The sequence below is a fragment of the Homalodisca vitripennis genome, chromosome 7 (genome assembly GCF_021130785.1).
Source record: "Homalodisca vitripennis isolate AUS2020 chromosome 7, UT_GWSS_2.1, whole genome shotgun sequence".
In the NCBI taxonomy this organism is placed as follows: domain Eukaryota; kingdom Metazoa; phylum Arthropoda; class Insecta; order Hemiptera; family Cicadellidae; genus Homalodisca; species Homalodisca vitripennis.
This window is the reverse complement of record NC_060213.1, coordinates 130,208,172-130,231,758: the sequence shown is the minus strand read 5'-3', so window position 1 is coordinate 130,231,758 and position 23,587 is coordinate 130,208,172. Positions and strand designations below refer to the sequence as shown.

The 23,587-nt window shown below is 35.9% G+C and overlaps 1 protein-coding gene across 1 annotated transcript in view; it reads right to left on the bottom strand.

Moving 5' to 3' along the window:
• Positions 1-23,587, bottom strand: part of LOC124366332 (integrin beta-PS-like) — a 76,596-nt gene that overhangs the window by 9,252 nt on the left and 43,757 nt on the right. Inside the window, 8 exon segments of the mRNA XM_046822797.1 lie at positions 5,418-5,564; positions 7,207-7,312; positions 7,314-7,337; positions 9,508-9,789; positions 10,907-11,152; positions 13,980-14,270; positions 16,623-16,787; positions 20,500-20,598. Of these exon segments, the coding sequence (XP_046678753.1) occupies positions 5,418-5,564; positions 7,207-7,312; positions 7,314-7,337; positions 9,508-9,789; positions 10,907-11,152; positions 13,980-14,270; positions 16,623-16,787; positions 20,500-20,598 (1,360 nt within the window).

Sequence of the window (23,587 nt, the reverse complement as noted above, 5' to 3'; positions counted from 1 at the left end):
CAGCAGCAGGCGCCAGCTTCGGGACGGTGGTAAGAAGAGTGCGGGGGGCGCTGTAGCAGCGTGGATACGCGGCGGTGACACAGACTCCCGGCAGTCTCGAAGGAGCGGGTCTCAGGAGTGCGAGGCTCGACACTATCATCCCCGCGAGTATCCGCTTGCCCCGCATTGAGAGATGTTGACCGTGCTTCGTAAAATGCCTCCGCCCAATTTTATTGAAATCTACTACTCGGATGTTATGTCGAGCAGCCAGCTCCTCAATGTAAGCATTTACGAGCACGGTCTCATCGTGTATGGGATGATTCAGGTCCCAGGTCGTGTCGAAGCGGCAGAGTGACAACAACGAGCTCCATGTTGGCCGGGTCGGTCAGTGATGTGAGCCTCCAAATGACGGTAGATGTTGCGCTGTCTGAGCCGCAGGACACCGCCAGATCGTTTGAGCCGGCTAGTAACACCTCGCAGTGGATTCCGGGCCGAGATGGTGTGTGGTCCGAGCTCAGGATGTCTAGCAGGCCAGCGCCGGGCATACACACGCCACCAACAGAGAACGGCAGGGGCGGTCATGTTCCTCACAAGTCCCGCGATGTGTCGGCTGTGACTATCACCTCTAATATTTATGTAGCGGAAGTGGGGGGATGTTATGCGGATGACCTAGTGCTTATGATTAAAGGGAAAAACACTGGCAGGCTGGAACGCCAATTACAAACAGAACTGAACTTCATAAGCAACTGGTGTCATGGGGAAGGTCTGCGGATCAAACCCATCAAAAACAAACATGATTACCTTTACCAGGAAAAGGAAAATTCCAGCTAGCTACTAAACCGGTCCTGGAGGGAATCAGCATAAACCAAACAAAAGAAGTGAAGTATCTGGGTTTAATCTTGGATGAGAAGCTCACTTGGAACTCCCATATTAGAAACAAGATATCCAAAGCAATAATGGGCCCTTGGGGCCTGTAAGAGACTCTTTGGATTTAAATGGGGACTTAAACCCAAAATGATTTATTGGATTTACGAAAACCATAGTGAAAACCAATGGTCACATATGCTGCTTTAGTATGGTGGCCGAAGGTCGAACAAACAACAGCTGCAAAAAGGCTACAGAGTCTTCAGAGGTTAGCTTGCTTAAGCATCACGGGAGCAATGAGCTCCTGCCCAACACTAGCAATGGAAGCGGTTCTGGGTGTATACTCCTCTTGGCCAGGAAGTGATGAGAACAGCTGCGATGAGCGCAATGAAGCTTCTAGGGACAAAGGTAATAAATGTTACCTCCCTAGAAGGCCATATGAAGATATTGGAAAATTTCCCTGAGGCTGAAATGCTAACCAAAGTATCTGATACTATGGTTAAGAAATACTCCTTTGAAAAACCACCACACGGTCTCTATCGGAAGTAGGGAGGAATGGATTAAAGGGAGGCCTACCCAAAAAAAGGAGTCCTGAAGTTTTACACCGATGGTTCACTCCTAGACTCAAGGGCAGGATATGGAATACATGGACCTGGAGTTGACATGGCTGTGCCCCTGGGAAGACATGCCTCAGTTTTTCAGGCGGAGGTCATGGCAATAGATTCATGTTCTAGAAGACTCACACAGTTGGGGACTAAAAGGATTATCATACCTTATACTCTCTGATAGTCAGGCTGCACTGAAGGCACTGGATACCTGTTCGATTGATTCGAAAGCGGTCTGGGAATGCAGGAAGGCCCTAGCAGAGCTATAGCAACAAGTAATAGAGTAACACTCGGATGGGTGCGGGTCATGAAGGAATTCATGGAAACGAAAAAGCGGACATCCTCGCCAAAAAGGGAGCGGAATCCATATTGGTGGGGGCCAGAGCCAGGATGTGGAATATCCTTCTCCAGCATTAAAGCTCTGGTTAAAGATTGGGAAAAGAGGACAAGATATAAGAATTGGAGCAGAGCCTCGGGTTTAAGAATATCCAAAATGTTTATCTCTCCTTATGCAAAAGGATGGACAGCTCTCCTAGACCAGAATAAGGAGGATATAAGACTGATATTAGGAATGTTGACAGGGACATGGCCCTCTGAGAAAGCACCTTTTGAAGGTTAGGCCTTAGTCGGAGCAGCGAATGTAGACTCTGTGGAGAGGAGGAGGATGTCAGCGGAGCACATTTGGTTGGATTGTCCTGCCATCGTAGAGACTAGGAAAAGATACCTGGGAGCATACCTCCTCAGCCCCAAGGACATCAAAGAACAGGAGCCCTTAAATCTGATTGGTTTTTGCAAAAGCCTCGGTTTTTGAGGGCAAAAAAAATAAAAGTAAGGGAGGCGCAAAGGTCCTTTTAGGACTAAGTGCGGGGACAAAGTGTCCTCTTCCCTCAGAAGGAAAAAAAAAAAAAAAAAAAAAAAAAAAAAAAAAAAAAAAGTGGGGGATAGGTGTACGGAATGCTTGTGAATTGTTTGAGGTATTCGGATTTTCTCTATGAGGGGGTGGGATAGGGATTTTAGAGGTAGTTTTTTAATTTTTGTTTGCGGAAAGGAGATTTTATTTCTTTTACAGGCAGTACTTGAAAATTTTTCTTTTTTTATATTGAGGTACTTTTTTCTGTTTTTGTTTGGGCCTTACATCTGTCCATGGCTGATTACAATTGGCTTCCACGTCCTCTCTTGCTGACAGCTGTTGCTTCAAGTACCGATTTTCTGCCTCTAGGGACTTCTGTAGTTGTTCTGAGGACTATTGATAATATCAGTACTCTCCGAGCATCGCGTACACGTAGCAGTCCACAGACTGCACTGCGCACTGAAAATCCACGGAAATCAGGCGCAGGGTCCTCTGGTGGATTGAGGAGCGATTCACACTGTATGCCGCGGTCTACCGTGGAGACGCGGGCGATCTGTTCGGTGCGGGCTGTGTTCATTGGAAATTTTTGGTCTGTGAACTGGAGGTAAGCGAGAGTCTGATTTGATTGTGTGATCCAGAAGTTTTTTTAAACTCGCTTTCAAGGCGCTCAACCTCCTTTTTAAGGCGAGAAAACCTCCGCCACCGGATCTTCAGGTGTCATTAATTCTGACGCGATGCTTACTGGTTCCCTGGGGTCAGGTGTAGTGGCGGGTCAGTGTGTGGCCAGGGGTCGGGCGTAGAGCAGGACAGGCGCAGGCGGTGAGACGGGTGCCGGAGGTGTGGAGGGTACAGATGTTGCAGCTGATGCAGTTGGGGTGGAGGGTGATAAGGTGGTCGCAGGACGAGGCTTGGTCAGTGGCGACAAGATCGAACGCATGGTGGACTGGGTGTTCGCCACTATGTTTCTGGTTACACACATTTATTCTTGTCATATCGGCATCAGTTTTTATCGATGCCCCGCAATTCCTCCCCAAGCAGCGCCAAGACACTTCACCATTTTCTCAGAATCCTTTGCTGTCTATATTTTACGTTGTTGAAAACGATGCAGGGTTTTCCAGACTTGGTTTTTTCAACGGTAAATATCATATTAGATTAAATAAATAAATTAATAAATAAATAGTTAGATAATAATAAATAAATAGATAAAATGCAATAAAAAAACTTCAATTGTAACAACAGTAACAATAAAATCTTATAACAATAACAATATAAAAATGAAAGAGTTAAAATCATTAAAAAGTTTTCAGGCGCAAAAAATATTTCTCCGGTGCTGCGACCGAACCAGGGTCCTCATACACATCAGGACTCTGTCGCTACCGATATTGCCACACGAGCCGATAAAAGATTAGATTGTAGGTGATTGATAGATTACGGACGCTTCCAGTTACGTCAAACGTGGACTGTATGGCTCTGTAGGTTACAAGTCTAACCTTGTTAGTCTGCTGGTTAGCTGTACATGTAGCAAATTACTTACAGATAAGATAAGCAGTCCTAATCACTTTAAGTTCACATAAATGTACGTCAAATACACGAATTCGGAGTCAAAAACACTGTTATCATATAGTTGTTGTAAAACTATTAAAAATTAATTAAACTGAGGAGCGTCGTTGAAACTGCGTCTACCTGATAGGACCAGGCCTGCCAACCAAGTGAATGTGAGTGTCAACCAAGTGAATAAAAGAAGTGTATGTCAGTGAATGTTTATCGCGGACTTGTGTTTTTGAATGGTTTTAAGCGTTTTCAAGATGGTCGACAAGACGTGGAAGATGATTCGCGGCCAGGTCGTCCTTCAACATCAAAAACGGAAGACAATGTCGAAAAAGTTGCTAATTTGATTCGGTCTGACCGACGATTAAGCATTCGTGCAGTTGCTGAATCTGTAGGCATTGATAAAGAATGTGTACGACAAATTTTACATGACAATTTGAACATGCGAAAAGTGTGTGCAAAAATGGTACCAAAAATTCTTACGATTGATCAACAAGCAGCTCGTAAAAATGTTTGTACTGACACTTTGAATGCCATTGAAAATGACCCAAATTTATTGGAAAGAATAATAACATGTGATGAATCGTGGTTTTTTACTTATGATCCGGAAACGAAGCGCCAATCCATGCATTGGAAGACCTCAACTTCACCGAGAGCCAAAAAAGCAAGAATGAGCAAGTCAAAATTTAAAGCAATGATGATTGTTTTTTTTCAACATTCGTGGGATTGTGTACCTTCACTGGGTTCCTGAAGGTCAAACAATTAATCAACATTACTATCTTGAGGTACTTAATAAACTACGTGAAAGAGTAAGAAAAAAACGACCCGAAATGTGGAAGGACAAATCATGGATTTTGCACCAAGACAATGCGCCAGCTCATCCGCGTTATCTGTCAAGCGGTTCCTGACCAAGTACAGCATCCCAGTGTTAGAACATCCACCTTACTCGCCAGACCTAGCACCATGCGACTTTTATCTTTTCCCTAAGGTGAAATCTGCATTGAAAGGTACGAGATTTGAATCCGTAGAAGCTGTTCAAGAAAAAGCGGCAAGACTCCTGAAAGAGTTGACAGAAGATGACTTTCAGCATTGTTTCCAACAATGGAAAATTCGCATGGAGCGTTGCAGGGATAGAGAAGGGGTGTATATTGAAGGTGATAATAAGTAATTATGTTTAAAATGAAAATAAATTTTTTTACAATATCAGTCCCGTTATTTAATAGCCATACCTCGTATCTTGAGGAACAGTTGCACATCATCTCTTTACATCTCTTTGTTCAAGATACGAATCAGTGTTAGCTGAATTGGCTGTTTTCATATGCTTGAAGAGGTGTTATACAGAGCAGAGTGATACACAAGTTATACACAGACACACAGCCTGTCTTCCTGTATATACTTCTCTTATACTGCAATCTTTTGATGTTAGCGCTCCAAAAAATTATTAACACTTTGACTTTGAATCAATTGTACCTTTTACAAACTCAGCAGTTTCCATCTCCAACTGAAAACTATTATTCAAACATAAAACGTTAATATTAAGACTAGAACACAACATAGACGTATCTACTCACCTAACACATAAACTTGTGGGGGGCATTCCCTCTCTTTCTGAGCCTTGATGACGATTTTCCCCTTATCATCGTAGGAGTAGACATAAGCGAACCGACAGTCGTCCTCGTCGTAGTAGGCACAGAAATTCTCATCCAGGTCTTCTCGATCTGCGGCAGTTTATATTTCACTAGTAATTATAGCTATTAGCTAAAATGTGAATCCTAACCCTTTTGAAAACTATTTACATTTTTCACAATTAAATGGAAAATGTACATATTACTACAGTGCAACGTGGAGATTTCAAATAATTTAAATTCGAGTGTCCATTACACATTATTTCTAATCTAGGATTACTAAAAAGAGAAGAGACACAAAATACTTTTTCTTATACTACTGGGAGAGTCTAAATAAGTTAAAAAATTGTTGTATAATTTGTATGCTGTTCATTATTTTTAAAACCTCCCATTTCTTTTTCGGAAGCGCTGCTCCTAATTTTTTCCAAAAAAGTCTGAACATTGTGTAATTACAACCAAAGTTAATTGGATCAAACTTTACAACCACAAACAATATTTTCTTTGCACAAGGAGTTGATGCTTGAAATAAATCCATTATTTAGAGATTTGGCGGATCCTCAGCTTGTGAAAAGGAGTGTGCAAGGGAAGACTCAAAATCCTACTAATGAGTAATTCTATAATGTAATTTGGTCTCTTATAGCGAAAAGAGTATTTGTTAAGCTATCTGTACTGGAATGTGGTGTTTATTTGGGAATTTCCACATTTTATAATACAATCTAAATAATGGAGGAGCTAGGATATCACCTGGGAACCATCTGGGTGCCGCAATGAAATATCTTGACAAGCATAAGTTGCATAAGTTGTAGAGCTGAAAAAGCTTCTAAAAATCAAGAATGTTAGGACACTTGTAAAAAAGAAGAGGACCACTTAGAACATCAGGCATCCAGCAACAGCTACCTCAATGAAGTTTTTACAACTTAAAAAAAAATAAAAAAAACAGGGTAGGTATATTTATTTCATTGTTAGGGGTCAGATAAATGGTCTGATTATGGTGTAGCTTGTCAATTTTTCCAATTCAAAAAATCAAAGCCTTCAAGCAAGATACAGGAAGAATCATCAGAGGGAAAACTACTTCGATGGCTTGAAGATCATCCCTTCTAAAACAAGAAGGAATTCCTGGAATGGAAGACCCATAGTAGCATGAAACTATAATTTGTATTTAATGTAATTTTGCTTTGCAACTCATACCAATTTCTATGCATGCGTAAAGAAACAATGATGGCCAATTTACTTTATTATACATTCAACATTTTATTTTATTTTAAATCCTGAAAAATAAATTTGTTATAGTTAACTGTAACTTACCTCATCGCTTTGTTGACAAAATTGTATCTGCTAGTATTTTTATAGTGGAATATTACTCCCTTAAAACTACCGATCCAAATATAATATTTGTTGGCACTAAAAGCTCTTACAGTAATAGATTTGAAAAAAACCATAATTTTAATGTTTAACTCCCCACAAATAATTTAATAAACCACACTTCCAAAAAAAGTGTTATTACTGGAAAAAAAAAACAAAGCTCAGAATGAGACGCTCATGATCTTCTAGTTTAAAAAGGATCTCCTTTACATTGAAAATATATACTTTATAGCAGCTCATCATTTATAGTTTTAGTATGGAGTTTTACAAAAACATAATGGCACAGTACTGTTGAAAAATATGCATTCACATTACTCATAAAAAGTCTATGTAGAGTAATTATTCTACAGTGATCAGGTTAATTTTAACTCACCTTCTACAACATCTACAACAGTCAACTCAAATGTACAGTTAGCGGCACATTCCTCAGGGGTGAGAGAACCTGTCTTGTACACCAGACACTGCACACACTCCTTGAAACTCCTTACACCTGCCTGGGCACGTCTGTGAGGAGAGAACAATTATCACAAATGACAACCTCAATGCTTCAGGATATGAAAAGTCTATTACGCTTAAATCTATTTATTTTGCATTAATAATCCACTCACACATCTCATATGGAGTGAAAGTGTATGGGTCAAAATCTCTCTGTAATATAAAAAAAAGTTATCCCTAAAAAGAAAACCATAACAATTATGTTAATCATTATGCACATTGTAAAAATCACTTTACTGAAATGGGAATAATGACGGTTTAGTCTCTAGATATATAAAAAAGTTTTATATGTAAAAAATATAATTGGCACATTACCTAAAAGGTTTGATAAACTTAAGTATAACACAAGAAATAAAAACAATTTACAAATAATTAAACATAATAAAAAATTATTTTTTAAAAGCTAACTTATATAGGAATACAGTTTTTTAACTACCTCCCAATATTGATAAAAAATTAAATAAATTTGATGAAGTTCAAACAAATCTTTAAAAGCATTTCTTGTTCAGGCTGCCTTGTACAATTTTAATGAATACTGGTCAAAAACAAACTCATAGTTATGTAGTTTCTTTTTTCTTTGTAGTTTTAAGCAAAAATTGACACCATTCATGTATACAGTTGTATATTTACAAATAAAGAATTTTTGTAATTGAATTTAATATGTGAGATGTGTTCAAAAATGAAGGGGAATTTTTAAGTTTACAGGTTTGGAGACTTTGATTGTAGAAAATTTTTTATTATAAGTTAGTAATTGTGCTTCTGAAGTGTAATAACATTTCCAACTTTATTCATTGTTTACTTACTTTTTTAGTGGCAGCTGTTAAGGTTAGATGTATTTTATGTACTCAGCAATTTCCGTTTGTTAAAAAAAAACGGATCAAAGAATTTTTAACAAATGTTATGTGAAAATTGAAATAAGGTTCAACAAAGTGTTGGAAATGTTAACAAAGGCCCATAGTGAGTCTGCTATAAGTAAACCAAGGGTTTACGAGTGATATAAATGTTTCAAAGGTGGTCGTGAAGACACTGACATGAAGAACGCTCCATATACGTTCCAACTGATGAAGACGTAAAAAAACTGGAAAAAATAGTTATGAATGATCGTCGTATTACGATCAGAGAAGTCGCTGATGATGTTGGCAAAAAAATTGGCAACACAAAAAAAACAAAAAAAAAATATTTAAAAAAATTTTTCAAATGAAAAAATTGGGTGTGAAACGTGTGGCAGCAAAACTTCTTCTAAAGTTTTTGAATTTTGAACAAAAACAGCGGCGAATGAAAGTTTCTCAGCAGTCAACTAAATGAAGTCAACGACGATGCAAAATTAGAAACATGCGTTTAAGGATACTTCTCCTTTTAGTGGCTAACCAACATGCCAGTGAGAGGTTACCATCACTCCTTACTGCTTTACAATACCAGTTTAAAAATGTGAACATGGCACAATCATAAATTATGCAAGATATTGTGAAACCTCGCAAAAGTTAAGTAGAGTAATACAAAACAAACAAGAGTTAAGTTAGAAAATATTGTTTTTGCAACGACATCGCCCAACCACACATGGCAAATCGGACTCTAGGAGTCCTGCATGTTTTTAAGTGGGAGGTGTTTCCACATCCGCCTTACAGTCCGGACCTTGCACTCGGCAACTACCACTTGTTTCCAGCAATGAAGATCTGGCTTGCGATGCAGTGCTTTGATGAAGATGTGGAACAGTGGGAGGGTTTGAGTACCGAGTTCAAGTCTTAGGCAGCAGAATTTTATAACGCTGGAATTTCAAAAAACTAGTTCACCACTATAAGTGCCTAAATTTGTATGATGACTATGTTGAAAAATAATATTTTTATTGTCACTTTCAAATGTATATAATAAAATTTTTCCTTGTACTTTGTTTTTTTTTTGTATCAAAACGTAATCAACTTTCTGGATAGCCCTCGTATATACGAATATTTTTTCAAAAGTACATGTTTTAAAATTTTCCTAATTTTTCCATTTTTTTTTTAAAATTGAAATTAAGAATATTCTAAACCATACCGTGTGCATATTTTTTGTTAAGATCATTAGTATCAATATGAAATTTTTTTAAATGAAGTGAAAATGTCATAGTTGCTGAATGTTAAATATACCTTAGGTGTGTAGTATCTGACTTTTTCTGACTAAAAAGAAGAAATGACAAACTCACCGGGCACTTGTTGCAGTAGCGGCCGCTGTAGTGACCCTTGTCATCCTGGTGACACTTGCACATTCCGCACACGCAGTCTCCCCGACCGCTGCAGATCTCCCCACCCTCGGGCGGGATACACGTGTCGTTGCTGGCACGGCAGTCGCAGGCACTGCCTGTCCAGTCTGAGTTACACACGCACTTGCCACACACGCATTCCCCGTGGTCCGGGCCGGAGCACAGCAACCCATCGTGGCGGTCACACGAGAAGTTGTCGCACTCACAGAATGGTCCTGATATTTTCTGTAAAATAAATCAATTTCCAACTTAATTTCCTGCATTCTAAAACAGTGTTTTGTTACAGTTTAAAAATACTTTTATAGTTTAACAATACTTTCAAAGAGATATTCAACTGGAAGTTTGAAAGTACTCAAGAACTTTTGTTCATTTCCCAAGCAATACTACTTTATTATCTTCAATTTCAAAATGTTCAAGGAAGTAAAAAAAAATAAGGGATGTAGAATAAATCATCATCTCTAATTGAAGCGACAGAAAAGAACACAGAATTAAAGTAAAGGAAAAGTTAAAGATTAAAGTCAATAATTTACTCTATCTTAAGATTTAAAAACTCGCCTTTTGCCAATTAGACAATCAAATGGTTATATCTACAAATATAAAAATGAATGTTTGTCTCTATGTACTTTATAGACTCAGAAATTATTTGACTGAACATTATGAAATTTCGTATGTATATTGCATTTTTTGACATGGAAGGTTTATATGCTATGCACATTGATTTAACTCATCACCAGGTGGCACTGCAAAATATAAAAGTTATCAAAACCCCTGCACATTATACACTGCAATTGCAAGACAGTTACGTATATTAAATAGCCAAACACTATTACTGAAGGCACTAAATTTTGATGTATATTTGTCTTTAAAATAAATTTCTGGTAGAACTTAAAGCTTGAGTGTCAGACCACTTTATAATAAAGTACATGTACGTGTGTCTATGAACATATAATTTAGACAGATTTTCTTGATTGTGGCAACAAGATAAACTCTACATTGGTGTTGGAAATATAATTCACTTGAACCAGAAGTGCTCGTATATGGGCAAAGCTTGCAAAAAACGTGCAAAGCCACGAGAAACAGCTAGTACACAATGAATGTTACAATAATAAAAATTAAATAAGCTTAAAAAAACTAGACTCTAAGTGGACTAAATTGATAGTATGTCTACAAAATCTCATTATGATCTTCCCCTCCCCACAAAGGTATATTGAATCTAATGCTATACTAAATTAGTAACATTAATGTAATGAAAGGAAAATACACATAATGTTAAAATTCACCTATGCACAATGAAAACTTCAAAAAAAAAAACTGTATAATAGTATAACCATCATTCTCTAACCTCCTCAGGGTTGGGTCTGGTGTCGCAGTCGCACTGGCCACACACACAGGTGCCCCGGCCTGAGCAGTCATTGAGAGTCGTGTTGTCAGGCCTGCAGCCGGCTGTCAAGTCAATGTCCTTGTCGGGCTGTCGTGTGTTGTCACTTCCGCACTCACACTTGCGCCCAAAGTGACTGCTGTCACACTCGCAAACGCCACATTTATATGTGCCGAAACCTGAACACTCGGGCGCAAACTCCTTGTACCCCTGTGGATAAAACGTTTGGTTGAGTTTTAGACGTGTTAGGCACTGGTATCATATTGATTAATAAGCGTGGATTTCTGAAAAACATTGTGGTTAGTATAATTGTTTAGAAATTTTAAAGTACAAGGTATTATAAAAGAAAAGAATCTTTCTCTTTCATTAGTGAAAATGAGGAAATCACGTCCAAATTTATTTTTCTATTAGATAGACTTGGCCTTAAATTAAATTACACAGAATTTATAAATCAGATCCTATTGCAACATAAAAAATATAAACCATACACTTTAGTGTTCTAATTTTGTTATATTATTATAAAACAAGAAAAGATGACAGTTACATTACTTAGATGCTTTATGGCAGACACCTATACAAAGTATATGGGAACCATTCGTTTACAATGGAACATACTGTATACAATTATATTCTTGCACAAGATTTAAAAGCTATAACTACATAAATTATGCAATTAAAAATATAATGTATAATCTATTCAAAACAAAAAACTCAAATTCAAATTAACAACGATGGTAGAATAAGCAAATAAAGCAAAATGACAAGGGAGTTATAGAATGAAGCAAATACCATTTGTTCTGTTATCATTTTGCAAATAGCAATAATTCATCATTCAGGAATGTACATGTTTCTCTTTGGAGCTGCCCTTCTCGCAGACCAAGGGACGGTTAGTTTAATCTGCTTGCTGGAGTGGATGTGTATTGTATATATAAACATAACTATAACCTTGAATCTAACCTAAGTACATGATTTTCCCTTGTCAGAATCAACAATGTGATGTTTGTTGGTTTCCTGGTCATGAGGGGATCTCTGGGAACGAAAAAGAGCTGATGTCCTGGCTAACTTGGGCTCAGCATCCAATACGATGGGACATAAACCGTTCTGTGGCATTTCCAGGTGTGAATTCTTTGGAACTGTCTCGGAATGAGTTCACCCTGAGCATGAGAGAAAGTGAAGGCTGCATCCAGGTTTGAGAATGAGCAGAATGGTTCTGACCTTCTCTTATTAAGTAGATTGATGTCTTCTCGGTTATGGGTCTGATTATGGGACATGGTCACCTGAGGAAGCGTCTTCACAGAATTGGTGTTCTTTAGGAGGATCTGCTCTGTAGAATGTGTGACGAGCAGAAAGAAACTGCTTAACACCTGGTCTTTGACTGTCCTGTAATAGCAAGGGAGCATTACTCCATCTTTGGTATTCTGGGCAGGGGTGGTGAATTTCCCCAGGAGGACCTGATCAGTTGTTTTCAGCGGTTTGTAGAACTGTTGAAACTGTAGACTGGTCGGCCTCATGGTGTGCTTTCGGGATGCGCAGATGGCCCTTGAGGCTTAATTGCATGGCAATAGGCCACCAAATAGAAGAAGTATAAGATTTATTATGTATTTTCTGTCCGTTTTTACATAAGTCTTTAGTGCTTTAAAATGCCTTTCTGTGCTCTAGAATGATATGCTGAATTTGATTGACAATACAGTTTTATTGATGTGCGATAAAAGGTGAAAATAGAGAGTGTATGGAAAAGAAGCTTTATGACTTTTGCTACTTTTAACAATTTAACCCTTTGCACGCCAAGTAATTACGTATATGTTTTGCCCTAGCGCCAAATTACTGAATATTAAAATTTTTAGAAAACTGTAAAGCCATTTTTTTATTTGTTTAAGTCATTGATTTAAAGAATAAAAAAACCTTGAAATGCTTTTATGGGCATTTTTTTTAAACGAAATATAGATATTTTTCTATTTTTAGGGCCAGTAGGTATGAAATGAATGAAAAACGTTATTTTGATAAAACTGTATAATTTTTATAAACGTATACCGGTACATGAAGTAGATATGATGTGTGATAAGTAAATAAATACACATTTTGGAAAACAGTAAAAAAATCTTACGAACTGTTTTCTGTTTTTTCTTTACGAATAATCGTCCAAAGTATGTAACCCCAAGAACGAAATCGTCAAAGTCCGGATCGTCTGCGTTAGCCATAATTATGGCAATATATTCACAAGTTACGTCAAAATAATAAATAATAGTTATTACTATAATAATAATCTTAATAGTTCACAAGCACTAAACGTAATATAAACTAATAAAACTGTAAAAACATAAACTGTCAGTGAGCAGGAACACTACAGATAGGACTTCACGAAATGGCGGCGCTTCACGAAATGGCGGCGAGTATAATCGCTTTGGGCGTTTTGAGAAGTACGGGAAACAAACATGAATAGAAAGAAACAGCTGTTACCGATCGATACTCATCAAACGTTCAGTTGGCACGTTAGCTAATGCACTAGGCAGCAAAAGTGACTTTCTCAGCCATCTAGCGGCAAATTCTACAACTTTTAAACTATCTAATGTTGTAAAATGTAGTTCGCGATATAACTCGCTATGGGCGCTGTACGGACTTTTATGCATGCGAAATAACTCGCTTATGGCGTGCAAAGGGTTAAGACCACTGATTTTTTTTTAACTGTCATGAAATATTACAATACTTTTATGAACCATTGGATTAGAAGAATAAAAAAAGCATTTATTTTCATTTTATATGAAACCCAGTGTGAGATTCGACCCTTGAATGTATACCTTACAGTTTCCAGTAGTAATCTCAATGACCAGGATTGCCAAAAGTACAACAATTCTTGGTTTTGCTCAAAATACACATATTAAGTTGTCATATCTAAATAATTTGGGATTCAATTCACAGAAAATAATATAATAGTTAAATTAACATTTATGTTTATTTTTTCTTTGTCTTCCACGTAATTTACAATTTAATTTCAAGACTATTAAATAAATTGATGCACTTGAAATGACCAGTGACTTACAGGGTTGCCTGGACGCTCACAGGGGCAGGAACACAGCATCTCCAGGTCAACAGTCAGGGACTCATTGATGCCGACAGGATAAATCTGGAACACGTGGTTCCACTCCTTGGGATCCTTGGGACAGGTCTTGACCTCGATCTCTGCCTGAAAAGTAACCACCGTTCCCACCCGCAGCCCGTCACACTTGTTGGTCTGTTTAAGCGGGCCGTTCTCGTCCAAGCACTTGGAGTAGTACGTCACTTTTACGGCACTGGTTGCCGTGTCCTTCATCTCCACAGATGACTTGATTTTCTGCGGAATACCAATGTTTTGTTAGCACAGACCCTGCAGTAAACATGTGAGGATGAAAATACAAAAATAAAATAAATACAACCACCATGTGGAAACTAAACAAAAGTATGTGTTTATCAAATAACCATTATCCTTACAAAAGACTCCAATGCAGAATACAAAAGAGCCAATGGCCTCACGATCTAAGATATCGGACTTTAGATCTGATTTGAAAGAGGGCAGGTTTGAATCCTGTCTGTGACCGTTGCACTTTTTATCAGTACTGTTGATCTTGTAACTGTATCGACTCTCCCCGTTATTGGGTTTGATAACAGATTCTCATACAGGCCAGTGGCCCATGAGGATGGCCAGAAATAAGGTAAATAAACTGGAATTTGTATCTCTTTGAAAAAAAAAAATAATACCATAAAAGCCATGAGCCAGACATAACTGAATCAAAACAATAAAATGCCAAAACTGTACAAAATGTAAAAAATTAATTTCTAATTCAATTCAAAACAATGATAACAATTAATCCTAAATTAGAGCAGTGGACAGCAGATTCTATTTCTAATACCAAATACGAATCAACACAATAGTACTGTAGACTAAACATACAGCAGTTGCCCACCTTACATCACAAAGTCATGCGTGAATGCTCTTCTTTTGTATTGTTCCACCTTGTATTGTCTATAATTATTTTGTATTTTCATGTCTTATTCACTAACAAAGATAATGGCTGTACCAGTATTAAAGCTGGTATCATATTAGATCTCAAAATCAAGGAATGAAATAATCTTCCAAACTTGTTGCCATAGCACAGATATCGAAACACAGAACATGGGCATGGGCACAGGAATCCCAGAAAGGGCGACAGAACACCTGGCTTGATGACCTGCACCTGAACACCTGCATATCTCCTTCTCATTCAGGTTTAACCAAGCTCTTTTACTCCAAATAATATGTATTGCATCCACTGAACTAAAGCGATATCAATACTTTGTTCAACGATTCTTTTAGCAGATTCAGAAATAAATTATCAAAAGCTTCTTGATTGTCTAAAACACGCCCATTACCAATAAAAACTTTCCAACCTGTACTATACCTTGAGAAGTTTCTACTGATTTTCCAGCTAAATAAGCATGCTGAACCTGAAGCAAGACTTGGCATTATAGGTCAAAATCCTTCAGATTGACATACATTTATTTATAGAATAGAATAGAAAAGAAAAATTATTTATTTCCAAAAACATATACACCTATATACAGTTGATAAATTGTAAGTTACCCTTTTACTATACTTACTAAGCGGTGATAAAATAAAACAGTTTAATTTTAATTAAAGTAGTTGGATAAATATTATTTATATAATTTAAGTATGAGTTATTAAACTATATATTACAGATAAACACATAGTCTACAACGGAAATTAGCCCACATGGACAAGCAGCCTTTGCATAGGCTAGAGTCGTACTAAAACCAAGTTTAGTGTTATCTAGATGTCAAAACAAGTTATTTACCAGGTTTTGAAACGAAAACTACCTCTACAAATTCCCATGCTCATGAGATAGAAAAAAATGTAACAGCCAGTGAAGCTTTGGAGATTGCTATCTGTTGAGTTTATGATTACTTCATGCTCCCTTTAAACAAGAGTAGGGTAACATTTCATTCCGCCCAGTACATTTAAAATGAGTAAATAACTGAATAGTTCATCTTAATTTTTGATCCTTCCGGTCTTCCTAGGTATGCATTCTCTGTGTCTGAAAGATGTACTCACATTAAAAGTCGTTTAAGTTATTACAATGCGCGCAAAATGCATTTCACCTGTTGGAAGCTAATAGCTTAAGAAGAAGCCAAAATCTTTAAGTCGTATGCCCCTCTAATTTGTTTCTTGTAATGTCTTTACTCTCTCTGAAAGTCCATCTAATACTTGTAAGAAGCATTAGCACTTCTAGAGAAAGAATATTACTGTAAAACTTTTAAATTATTATTTTAATACACATTTCATTGTTCAGTACATACAAAATAGATTAAGATATTTTTTAATTTTATAGAGAACTTTTCTGGAGGCAAAAATGATAGAGATATCATTTTATTGTAAAATTTTAGTCCTTTGTAATAAGGGGACATTTCAAATAATTTAGTTCTATGGATTGGGTATGTAAGAAGTCTGTCTCTCTGTCTTGTATTGTAATCATGATCCAAACAGAAGTTCATTAGCATGAGAAAGCGAGGGTACCTTATCACTCTTAAAAAGAAAAAGAATTTTCCATCCTCTTAAAGTTTAGCACAATAAGTCAAAGTACATACTGAACGATGAAATGTTTATTTAAATAAGTTAAAGGTTTTCAAACTAGATGTAGGAATAGCTTACATTGTACTGCTCCTGCACCAGGTCGACGACGTTACTCGAGTCCCCAGTGAGTGTGCCGGAGGTGCTGCCCTCTATGTGCTCTCCTAATCTCTTGTACACATCGATCTGTTCCTTGGTCACAGCAAAAATCACGTTGATTGCATTCTGCTTCACCTTTTGGTTGATCTACATGACAAAACAGTATTCACAATTATTTACCGTTATTCTGATCTCTTGTACACATCGATCTGTTCCTTGGTCACAGCAAAAATCACGTTGATTGCATTCTGCTTCACCTTTTGGTTGATCTACATGACAAAACAGTATTCACAATTATTTACCGTTATTCTGATCTCTTGTACACATCGATCTGTTCCTTGGTCACAGCAAAAATCACGTTGATTGCATTCTGCTTCACCTTTTGGTTGATCTACATGACAAAACAGTATTCACAATTATTTACCGTTATTCTAATCTCTTGTACACATCGATCAGTTCCTTGGTCACAGCAAAAATTACGTTGATTGCATTCTGCTTCACCTTTTGGTTGATCTACATGACAAAACAGTATTCACAATTATTTACCGTTATTCTGATCTCTTGTACACATCGATCTGTTCCTTGGTCACAGCAAAAATCACGTTGATTGCATTCTGCTTCACCTTTTGGTTGATCTACATGACAAAACAGTATTCACAATTATTTACCGTTATTCTAATCTCTTGTACACATCGATCTGTTCCTTGGTCACAGCAAAAAATCACGTTGATTGCATTCTGCTTCACCTTTTGGTTCATCTACATGACAAAACAGTATTCACAATTATTTACCGTTATTCTAATCTCTTGTACACATCGATCTGTTCCTTGGTCACAGCAAAAATTACGTTGATTGCATTCTGCTTCACCTTTTGGTTGATCTACATGACAAAACAGTATTCACAATTATTTACCGTTATTCTAATCTCTTGTACACATCGATCTGTTCCTTGGTCACAGCAAAAATCACGTTGATTGCATTCTGCTTCACCTTTTGGTTGATCTACATGACAAAACAGTATTCACAATTATTTACCGTTATTCTAATCTCTTGTACACATCGATCTGTTCCTTGGTCACAGCAAAAATCACGTTGATTGCATTCTGCTTCACCTTTTGGTTGATCTACATGACAAAACAGTATTCACAATTATTTACCGTTATTCTAATCTCTTGTACACATCGATCTGTTCCTTGGTCACAGCAAAAATCACGTTGATTGCATTCTGCTTCACCTTTTGGTTGATCTACATGACAAAACAGTATTCACAATTATTTACCGTTATTCTGATCTCTTGTACACATCAATCTGTTCCTTGGTCACAGCAAAAATCACGTTGATTGCATTCTGCTTCACCTTTTGGTTGATCTACATGACAAAACAGTATTCACAATTATTTACCGTTATTCTAATCTCTTGTACACATCGATCTGTTCCTTGGTCACAGCAAAAATCACGTTGATTGCATTCTGCTTCACCTTTTGGTTGATCTACATGACAAAACAGTATTCACAATTATTTACCGTTATTCTAATCTCTTGTACACATCGATCTGTTCCTTGGTCACAGCAAAAATTACGTTGATTGCATTCTGCTTCACCTTTTGGTTGATCTACATGACAAAACAGTATTCACAATTATTTACCGTTATTCTGATCTCTTGTACACATCGATCTGTTCCTTGGTCACAGCAAAAATCACGTTGATTGCATTCTGCTTCACCTTTTGGTTGATCTACATGACAAAACAGTATTCACAATTATTTACCGTTATTCTGATCTCTTGTACACATCGATCTGTTCCTTGGTCACAGCAAAAATCACGTTGATTGCATTCTGCTTCACCTTTTGGTTGATCTACATGACAAAACAGTATTCACAATTATTTACCGTTATTCTAATCTCTTGTACACATCGATCTGTTCCTTGGTCACAGCAAAAATCACGTTGATTGCATTCTGCTTCACCTTTTGGTTGATCTACATGACAAAACAGTATTCACAATTATTTACCGTTATTCTGATCTCTTGTACACATCGATCTGTTCCTTGGTCACAGCAAAAATCACGTTGATTGCATTCTGCTTCACCTTTTGGTTGATCTACATGACAAAACAGTATTCACAATTATTTACCGTTATTCTAATCTCTTGTACACATCGATCTGTTCCTTGGTCACAGCAAAAATCACGTTGATTGCATTCTGCTTCACCTTTTGGTTGATCTACATGACAAAACAGTATTCACAATTATTTACCGTTATTCTAATCTCTTGTACACATCGATCTGTTCCTTGGTCACAGCAAAAATCACGTTGATTGCATTCTGCTTCACCTTTTGGTTCATCTACATGACAAAACAGTATTCACAATTATTTACCGTTATTCTAATCTCTTGTACACATCGATCTGTTCCTTGGTCACAGCAAAAATCACGTTGATTGCATTCTGCTTCACCTTTTGGTTGATCTACATGACAAAACAGTATTCACAATTATTTACCGTTATTCTGATCTCTTGTACACATCGATCTGTTCCTTGGTCACAGCAAAAATCACGTTGATTGCATTCTGCTTCACCTTTTGGTTGATCTACATGACAAAACAGTATTCACAATTATTTACCGTTATTCTAATCTCTTGTACACATCGATCTGTTCCTTGGTCACAGCAAAAATCACGTTGATTGCATTCTGCTTCACCTTTTGGTTGATCTACATGACAAAACAGTATTCACAATTATTTACCGTTATTCTAATCTCTTGTACACATCGATCTGTTCCTTGGTCACAGCAAAAATCACGTTGATTGCATTCTGCTTCACCTTTTGGTTGATCTACATGACAAAACAGTATTCACAATTATTTACCGTTATTCTAATCTCTTGTACACATTTTTACAATTAATTAGCATTATTCTAAACTTCTGTCACCAGTGAAGGCCTACTCCATTTTAATAAGGCTAACTTTCAAAATTTCATCTACAGCGACTTTCTTCCCTTATTGAGATTATTAACAATATACAACTTTGATAGTTTTCATAAAGATATATGTTTTGTCCAAATTATCAGATTTCAATGTTATTGGACTGGAAGGTATGCCAAAATTAATGTACTAATTTATTTAGATGCATGATGAATAAAATGCTATTTTGACATTGCACTGTAATCTAGCCAAAAACAAATACAACCCTTTTAAAGAAATCCAATTCATTTTCTGTAACTATATAAAAAATTAAAATAAACAAGACTGCAGCTCATTTTATTGTGATTGTTTTTTTAACTCTTTGGAGACCGACTTCCCGATATATCTGTGTTTTGTTTGATTTACGCGAAGAACAATGAGTCAGTGTACTGAACTGGAGTAGGCCTATCTGGAAAACATTTGGTTTAGTTCACGAGTCTAACTTTATCCATTCATTGTTGGAAAATGCGGTATCTAGGATTTTGTACAGAATGTATAAATATATAATATTCATAACTGAGAAATTTTCTTGAGTCTTTTTGTAGTTGTATATTGATATATTCACTGTTATGCCTCAACATACTTTTTATCACTGGCCAAAAGTGGTTTGAAACAATTTTTTTTTCTAAAAATTCAAATTTACAATACTTACTTTAAGTATTAAACATTCACTATTAATGTTTTTGCAAGTAAATGACATTATATTCTGGTAGACCATTCATAATATACAATTTAAAAAGAATAAAAAAAATAGGTAAAGGATATGATTATTTTAGTTCCTAAAATATAACCATTTCCCCGAAATTCTGCAAATTCCATAAAAATAGCCTGGTATTTCTGGTTTACTTCTTGTAATGTAGACTGGTCTCCAAGGGTTACTGTAATTTCTGACTGAAGTACCTGTGAAATGGACGGGTAGTCTTGAAGCGTGGAATGTGTGTAGGTGCCTTCCCCATCAAGATGGCACAGGCCATCGTTCGGCTTCACGATGCCTCCGAGCTAGAACAATAGATTCTTGTGTGAGCTAACAAGTCTAACCTATATACCAATTTTACTCTACTCTCTGATTTTATAAGTGTATGTGGCAATTTAAGTCTTGTTTTGTTTGACCCAAACAATTTCATAGCACACAATGATTTATTAACTCTACAACTGGCAGTCGCCTGATTATCAGTCGATATTAATGTTTCTGTAGTGGCAGTCGCCTGAAAATCAGTCGATTTGACACGTGCCCGTTTGACATCTGTTATAATCAATACACCAACTAAACTGCAATGATTCATATACCACTGAAATCAGAAATAGTTGCTGATTTGATTGATGTATTTTGTTTTGTTTTGTATGCCATGATTTAAGTATGACATATTGAAAACGAGAGTTGTTTGTAAACAGTCGGCCATTGTTGTTGTATTGTTACCCGGTTGCGTTATTCTTGTCCATCTAAAACGTAAGTTTATTACATGAAATCAGTGTTTTTATGTAATAAGTGTGTTTAATTTATGCGAATAAATTCTTGTAGATTGTGTTTTATCAGTTTATTTTGTGAAGTTATGAAGAAATATATGTGAAAAAAATATATTAGTGAGCTTTTGTATTCTAGGCTATGTGCAGTGTTGTGATAGTTTTAGTTAGCTTTAGGATCATTTCCATATGCGATGATCATGATATAAAGCTTCTTTATTTATTTTTATAGGCTTACTTTTAATGTATTTTATGAATTTTTCGAGTAATAATTAACCCTCCAAGTGCTGGTTAGAAACTGCCTTAAGTGCTGGGCATTTTTCAGTATGTTTGCAAGCGTTTAGAAAGTTTTTTTTTATATACTGTTACCTTAATGTAAATACTACATATTATATATCATTATTTTCAGGAAAGATCACAGAATATGATAATAATACTTATATGACTTACCTTTACATGGTAAAATATTGCTGAATGTAAATCTTGACAAAAAAAAAAAAAAAGTTTTTATTTTTTCACTTTGAGCTTAGATATCATTTCACCAAAGTTATGAAAATAAAAATCCAAGATATACAAGTTGTAGGTAATTTAATAATGAACCCAAAAGTATATACATCTTATGGGTTTACATATTGACAGAATTCACTCAGAGCAAAAAACGATAAATTGTAACACGTAAAAAAATCAGTGATATTTGAAACATTGTGTACTACATTGTAACACCTTTCACATTCCTTATTGCACTAGACCTACTTAATTCACTCATTTTTACAATAAAACACAATATAAAACAGTAATAGTCAACTACAACACCAAAGGTATGATGCAAACAACGACGGAACAGCAATAAACAGAACGACCGAACCGTATGACTTGGAAATAAACATACGCTTAGAAACAGCTGTCGTATAGCGCCGGTCTTTGAGCAAAGACGTGCTCCATAGAGTATAACGAGTTCCGCATTTCTTCTAGTTTAATACTATATAAAAATAGTTCGTGATATTCCGTAATATATAGCCACTAGCGTGGTTTAAAGAGATCGCGTTTCTGACATCGCGCTCCGCGAGGTCAGCACTGGAAACAGGTACGCTAACATCGCGCTACGCGATGTCAGCACCTGGAGGGTTAAAGTTTTGATGAATTTTATAACACAGTCGTATCCATAGCAACGAATTTAGCCGTATTGTACTTTTTTTCAGTTTAGAGTATTTCATAATTGTTTTAATAAAAAAAATGTAGTAAACTATACATTTTCTAAAATTATAACAAATTTTCAACATTTTGGGTATTTTGGAAATATTTTTTTCACACAATATGTCTTTTAAAGGTGCACCCCCACCACTTTCACATACCTTTTTTTTATTTTTTGAAAACAAACTTAGTAAAAAAGTGATAAATTTCTTATATATTGGGGTTTTTATTTTCATAAATAAAAAGTAAATTTTCTTGTGAAAACAATGATATATAATACATGTAGGTTTATAATCAAATTATATTTTAAAAAAATTAAAAAACGATACTACTGCAAAACACCTCAAAATGGTCTGCCACTTGAGGACATTTCAACTGCCAGCTCGAGGGTTAAACACTACAATGCATTTCAGGTGTCTATTTATTTGTCAGTCAATTAATACAGGCGATTGTAATGTCTCATTACGGTCAGTTTTAGATAATTTTGAACAAAACTTTATATGAAGCAACAATAAAAATAATTTTAAATCTCTTATTTTATAAATAAATGGTTTGATTATAAAATATTCAACAATAATGACAGTGTGTAAATTCTTAGGCTTATAACGTAAAAAAATTGACAACAAAAGTGATGCACAGTCTGTTTTTCTAATTTAATTGATAAAAGCTGATAACATACATGTTTAATACAGTAAAGACATACCCAGAAATAGACTGACTCCCTTATTTGAGAATGGTGGTTGTATTGAGATATTAATTACTCTGTGATCGGTTACATCTATACATGTAACCATAAGCTAAAAATTGGCTACTAACGCAACAAGGAGACCCACATGTTGTCTAGAGGACATTCTACATTATTTTCCACAAGAGCAGTTTAAATTGTAAATGCAATTTTTATCATAACCAAAGATTGCAATGTGTTCCCAGACAAAAAGCTTTGGTTTATTATAGATTATAGCTAATAACAACAATAAAAAAATTGTTTAACCGCTAAAAATACTATTAAACAACAACTAATTTCTAGATGAAACGTATGATAATAATAATTGTATTACAATAACCACAAACATAATTTGATCATTGTTTAGTTTTAAAGTTAAAAAAACTGATTATAAAGGATGCTTGCAACAAATTTTATACTGTTAACTATAATGGCACAGTTTGTTACTATAACTTAAAAAAATAGTTACAAAGTTAAAGTTATAGTTTTAAAAAGTGCCCTGGGATATTTAAATTCAGATTGAAACAAAACAAACCAAATTGGAAAATGGTTTTTTTATCTGTTTCCTAAGTTACATTATCACAATTATAAGTTCACTTAAAAAGCTTAGCG